Genomic DNA, 6294 nt, shown 5'->3' with positions numbered 1-6294 from the left:
TACGAACTCTAAAACAATTTTTACAATTTCATTTTGCTATTCTAATTTCTAACATTATATATCATTTAAAAATATTTACAAATTACATCTTACACTACAAAAAATAGAAAACAAAAGAAAATACATAAAAGTATACAAAATAATAAAGCAAATGCCCATCTAAAGATAGGCCATTTTAAAAAGAATCGTCTTCAGTCCTGATTTAAATGTTTGTAAATTAGACTACATGCGCAACTGAAAGAGGCAGTTCATTCCATAGCTTAGGAGCACATACAGAAAATGCTCTATATAGGTAGCAGTTCTGGATTTAGGAACACTAAGCAGATGTTGAGACTGATATCTAAGATTGCAGGTATGCATAGGCTTATTAAGTAGCTTAGATAGGTATTCAGGAGATAAATTATTAAGTGCTTTGTAAGTCAGCAGTAGCACTTTAAACCTTATACGATAGGAAACAGGGAGCCACTGTAGTCTACCTAGAACAAGAGTTATTTGATCATATTTGCAAGTAAAGTTATAATACGAGCCGCAGTATTTAGTACTGACTGAAGTCTGTCTATTTGGTATTTTGGAAGTCCAACAAGTAAAGCATTGCAATATAGTCCAGCTTTGATGAAACAAATGCAATGACTAAGATAGTAATAAGATGATTTCCATAATTTGCTCAAATGTTTCCCGAAAGATAGAGTTTGATCGAACAAAACACCTAGATTGCTCACAATATAATTGTTCTGCTATATACACTCACTACCAATCTGAACGTTGCTGAGAAAGGGTCTTGGACGGTATTTAGAGCTAAATACAATGAGTTCCGTTTTATCATCATTCAACTTTAACTTGTTTGAACTTATCCACCTCTCAGTTTCCTCTACACAGTGTTCCAGTCTAGATTTAGCCAAGCATGCATCATCAGCAGAGTCAGTTTTGAAGGTGATATAGAGCTGAGTATCATCAGCGTAGAAGTGGTACTGCACATCATGAGACTTGATGATGTCAGCTACTGGAGAAGTATATAACACGTACAAAAGTGGGCCCAGTACTGAGCCCTGGGGTACAACGGAATCCAGAGACCGAAGGGAAGACTTTTAGCCCTCAACTTGTACGTAGTATTTGCGAGATGCTAAGATTCAAACTATGCAATAGCACTTCCTTTGACACCAAACCGAGTATAGAGACGCAAAAGTAAAGTAGAGTGATCTACAGTATCAAATGCGGCGGAAAGGTCTAGAAGGAGAAGAAGCACAAATCTGTAGTGATCAATTGCCTGCAGAATGTCGTTTTGTACCTTAAAGTGCCCCTAACCCCAAAATATTGTTTTTGCTAAAACGAATCTTTGCACCTGTTCGAAACGCATTGCGGTCATTTTTTCCTGTTTCTAACAAACTCTGCCATTTTATAGGCTTCGAAAGTTGGAAAAATCCAAGCATCTTTTGTTCACGACCGAGTCAGAAGGGGAGTGGGTCTATTGCTGACATGACGTCACAATCTACTTTGCTTGCATTTTTGCAAAGAGTTATTGCAATGTAAATTAGTTTGTGACGTCAAATCAGGAATCGACCCACTCCTTTTCTCACTCGGTCGTGTTCAAAAGATGCTTGCATTTTCGCAACTTTCGAAGCCTATAAAATGGCAGGATTTGTTAGAAAAATGAAAAAAATGGCCGCAATGCGTTTCAAAGATTCCTTTTAGCGCAAAAAATATTTTGTGGTTAGGAGCACATTAACATGAACAGTTTCCGTAGAGTGGTGAATCTTGTAGGCAGACTGAAACCATTCATGTCGGTTTCTGAGGAGATCAGTTAACTGCACTGAGACTGCTTTCTCGATGACCTTTGAGACCATCACTAAGTTTGAGATCGGACGAAAATTCGAAAATTGTTCATGGTCAGCGTCGTGTTTCTTCAAAGCAGGAACCAACTCAGCCACCTTAAGTGTCTCAGGCATCGTACCATGCAGTAGAAAGTGGTAGGTTCACAATGTTGGTTATAGTAGGTAACAGCATTTCGAGACAGTACCTCATCAGTGAGGCCGGGAGGGGATCTTTTTTTTTTTCTTTTTTTTTTTTTTTAAATAAATTTTTATTTAAACACGACTTACAGTAGAATGCTTATTTGTACAACCTACAATACAATCTTGTTAAGGGGATCTAAATGACATTAAATCTTCGCTGACTTGCAGGCGTACTCCTTAACAGTGTCTTGACTAAGCACAGCAAAGTCTGACAATTCCACCTGGCATGAAGTAGACTCACTCAAAGAAAGGTCAGGATCCGCGGTTCTCTTTTCGTGAAGATCAGCATGTATCTTGTCAACTTTCTGAGCGCAAGAATCCGCAAAAGCGTTCGCGAGGGAAATACTGTCAGGACTTTTGCATCAACTTATTTACAGTGTTAAAGAGAACCTTCTGATTACCAGAATTTTCACTAATTATCTCTCTGTAATGGGTGGTTTTCAAGTTGCATATTAAGTTATTGACAACAGAACACTGATGCACATAGCGTTCACGATCAGATTGCATTTCTGATTTCCGCCATTTCCTTTGCAGTCTACGTCTTTTGTTTTTCTCATCTGCAACCTCTTGAGTGTACCATGTGGCCGATGGACGTACAGTAATCAGACGCTGTATCTCAGGCGCATGCTTGTCTAGTATAGACAAGAGTGTACGGTTGTATTGTTCAACCAGAGTGTTTAAAGGAACCCTCCACTGTTTTTACAAATATCGCTTAAAATGTTCCAAATGTGCTTATTAATAGACCTGATATAAAAAAAATGCCTTACCTGGCGAACTGATTTTCTTTTCGATTTTCAAAGAACAGCCTTTCAGCCACTTCGAACTTCCGGCGGCCGCCATCTTGAATAGCGCGCAGTGCACTGTGGGCTGATGACGTATCGTGGTTGCTCGCTGCAATCTGCTGACCTGATCCATGCTGTGTTTATTGTAAACATGTCGCAGATTTCGCCGTATCAGTTTGAGCCGGAGTATTCTTCTAGCGAAGAACAACCACAAAGTGCCGCAGAAGAAGAAGAAGGAGAAGAAGAAGATTCAGTTTCAAATGAAGGAAACGAGAATCGCCGGTCAAACACGTCTTGGTGCTCATGTGAACGATGTGTTGCAATGCCGAGTGAAAAAGAATGCGTTTGCTGTAAAGAGCTGACATTTTTGTCCAAAATTGTTGAAGGTACACTGCAATGTATATGTAAAGAGGTCATCGATGCTTTTTTTTCCCGAAAAGCCGTGTTTCTTAAGCTATTTTTGTATAAACAAATGAGGTGGTAATAAATCTGTGGTAATGGAATTAAACTGTTGTTAATTTCTTTGTTTTGAGATTGCTCGTTCATAAAGGCCATTTGATTCTTTAGAAATTTAATGTACAGAGAACGTTTTCTGTACTGTTAGAAATAACCATTTGTGGCCTGATCCCATTATAGTATAAAATTCGTCAGAAAGATCGAACTAACTTAGCTGTTGTCCCGGACATTCCGTCCTAGACCTGTCTTGCATTACTTCACACGATAGTTTTGAGGCGGTGTGCCTCAACAGAGATGTACTATGGACCGCTTTGGTCAGCTTGCACGATCGTGAAAGTGCCGGCCTTCCTGATAGGGAACAAGTATCTAACAGGTGTGTTATCTTGTGTAAAAATCTAGTTTATCAAACGACTTAATCGGTTGTTGCTTTTTAGTGAGAAGACAGATTGCTCATCCAGCAAATTCAACAACATAAACAAAAGTAATATTTTTATTTAGGATGATAAATGATGTTCCAGAAAATGCTTCAGACAACTGTTATTAACAGGACACTACTGCAATATATTTATAAGTGATATTCATTACAAAAGAAAAACTAAAAATGAAATCTGGTCAACACATTGCTGTACCTTCACTCAAGTTAAGCTTAAAATTAAGCTTTTATTTATTGGCAAACATAGCTTACAATATTTTTCTCCTCATTTTGGAAAATTTTCTTATTCAGGTCATTGCGGTATGCTGCATACAGGCAGTTTACCTGGTGGGCCCATGGCTACCTTGGTAAAAACATTCGCCGTGTAATACCATCTTGTGCTGTAAAAAAAATCAGAGCTACATTTCCCGCACCAGATGGCATGTACACAGGATACATAGCAGGAGATGATGATGACAGCTCATTTGACAGTGAGCTTGATGAAGCCTGGAGAGACTTTTTAAATATATAAAATATTTTCACTGTAAAACAATATTTTAATCAGATAACATGTATCTTCAAGGAACTTAATTATATTTCTTTTAACAAAGAGAAACGATTTTGTAAATTTTAAGCAAGAGTCTATGATAGTTTACAAAGAACATTGACATATTATGTTGCTCTATCTTGATTGGTTCATTGGATCATCTTTGTCATTTGAGATTAGCCAGGTAAGAACTTAGGGTTTTGGTTTTCCCACACTGAAATGAAAATTACTCAATAAATATATTTATAAGTGACCTAGTTGTAGGTTAAACTATAGCTAGCAGAGGAGCTAATTCCTCTTAAATCTAGATAACCGGACTCTTGCTTCAATAATGTCATTCCGATTAGGCCTTTGTAGTGGTGCCATAACCCCAGACCTATCTTTGTGCTTAGGGGCTGGCTTCTTTCCTGATGCTGCCAACAAAAATGCTGTTTGCAGCATGTCCTCAAGATATTCATAGGACTTCTCTTCCAGGACTGGTTCAGCTCCAAATCTCTTGGACACCTTGTTCCAGGAGATTTTAAATCTAGGCTCCCCCTGACATTCGCCAGCTTGGATGATGGCCTAGTTTGAAGTAAAGTATGTATATTGATAAACCTTTCTTTTATTCATTAACTGATTTGGAGTATGAGTTACACAAAATATAATTTCTGCTCTTTCACAAGCCATCTATTAATTTATCCACTGCAGAAGGGGGAAAATCTCAAGAAGCTTACCTGTGGTCTGTTAACGTTGTTGTTGTGGTCAAGTGCTGCCAACATAGTAGCAACTTTCATGACATCATGGGTGAAGTGTTGCAGCTTTGGCAAGTACTTGAGGTACATTGAATGATACACTTCTAGAGCTGTGGTGTGCACAAACTGTGTGAGGTGGATGATGTCTTTCAGGAAAAGCTTATCTTTAACAATGTTTACAAGTGCTGTATGTGCTGCACTACCAGGCTTGAGCCACTTCTTCTTGCGCTGCTGCTCTGGTGAAAGTGGTGGATGGTCACACTTGTGGAAAGTCTTGTTTCCTGGCCAACTGTGCCTGTTTGTCACGTGGTGCATTACTGATAACCATTTCTCTCGCAGTACTTCTGGATCTTTATTGCAGCTCTCCGCGCACCACCACAAATGGTTGACAATGGACGGAATCCACGGTGCAAGGTCTGAGCAACCAGACTTTTTAGATGCTGCAGATAACTTCTTACTGACTGTCTTAGCCAGATGCCAAGGATCAAACTGGTGATCTATGTTTGCATGGTTTACTCTCATTTCCTTCTTTATTTGAGTGTGTCTGTCAGTTGATATCAATTTGACCTCAATGTCATTAGCCTCAATGTTTGCTAAAGTGTCAACAAATCCCTTTTTCTCCATTTGATTAGAATTAGCTACTTGAGACACAGATACCACATTGAAATCAATGACCTTTTGGCTTGTTACATCTAAAAATGTATAAGTGCAATACTTTGCAGAATGTCCAGGACTGTCACAGCGTCCATCACCAGCTAAAACAGCACCACCTTCCCTGTCCTTCAATTCACTGAAAATCTCCTGTTGTTGCTGCTGCCATGTCGTTCTTACAACAGGAAAGATGTACTGTTCTCTAATGTTGAAATATGTTCCCTTACCAATGAATTTAAGATTTATCAACTTCGACAGTGCCGCAAATTTCGAGAAGGGAATGCCACAAAAAAAGATCCCAGCTGTGAAAAGCAGATTTCCAGCACCTTTTATATTGGCCAATGGTGGCTGTGATTGCCACAGGTACTCACAGTTATTGATGCAAGTTAGTTTTAGAGAAAGCTGAGAGCCTTCATTTTCAACTTCAACAGTGCTCTCAGGTATTATTAGAGAGCCACACTTAGGGCAAAATCTTAATAACTCTTTCAATTGCTCCTCATAAACCATGAAAACTCGTTCTTTGTAAGTGTTATGTGTGCATGCGTTTGCACTGTCACTATTAGATTCTTGTGAGTCCTGAGAGCTGCATGTACCGAAGCCATCTTCATTTTTTAAACTTGGAGTATATTGTGAGCCACTGGTGGCTGTTTCTTGAGAAACAATTATGTCCATGGGTTCTTTAACTTCTAGCTCCATTTCAGAA

The 6294-nt window shown here is 38.8% G+C and overlaps 1 protein-coding gene across 1 annotated transcript; it reads left to right on the top strand.

The window, feature by feature from the left end:
* Nucleotides 1–2919: 2919 nt before the first annotated feature.
* Nucleotides 2920–4508, top strand: LOC137990853 (P2X purinoceptor 7-like). The gene is made up of 3 exons (XM_068835961.1): nt 2920–3177; nt 3488–3620; nt 3972–4508. The coding sequence occupies exons 1-3, from the start codon at nt 2943–2945 to the stop codon at nt 4189–4191; spliced, it is 588 nt and encodes a 195-aa protein (XP_068692062.1). The 5' UTR covers nt 2920–2942; the 3' UTR covers nt 4192–4508.
* The last annotated feature ends 1786 nt before the right edge of the window (nt 4509–6294 follow it).

Source organism: Montipora foliosa, chromosome 2 (genome assembly GCF_036669935.1).
Source record: "Montipora foliosa isolate CH-2021 chromosome 2, ASM3666993v2, whole genome shotgun sequence".
Lineage (NCBI taxonomy): Eukaryota > Metazoa > Cnidaria > Anthozoa > Scleractinia > Acroporidae > Montipora > Montipora foliosa.
Note: the sequence above shows the minus strand (reverse complement) of the source record. Positions and strands in the feature narration are given on the sequence as shown.

Coding starts and splice junctions, on each gene's coding strand:
- LOC137990853 (XM_068835961.1), top strand. CDS start 2,943: ATGTCGCAGATTTCGCCGTATCAGTTTGAGCCGGAGTATTCTTCTAGC. Junction 3,178..3,487: donor TTTGTCCAAAATTGTTGAAG/GTACACTGCAAT, acceptor ATTCCGTCCTAG/ACCTGTCTTGCATTACTTCA. Junction 3,621..3,971: donor AGGGAACAAGTATCTAACAG/GTGTGTTATCTT, acceptor TTTCTTATTCAG/GTCATTGCGGTATGCTGCAT.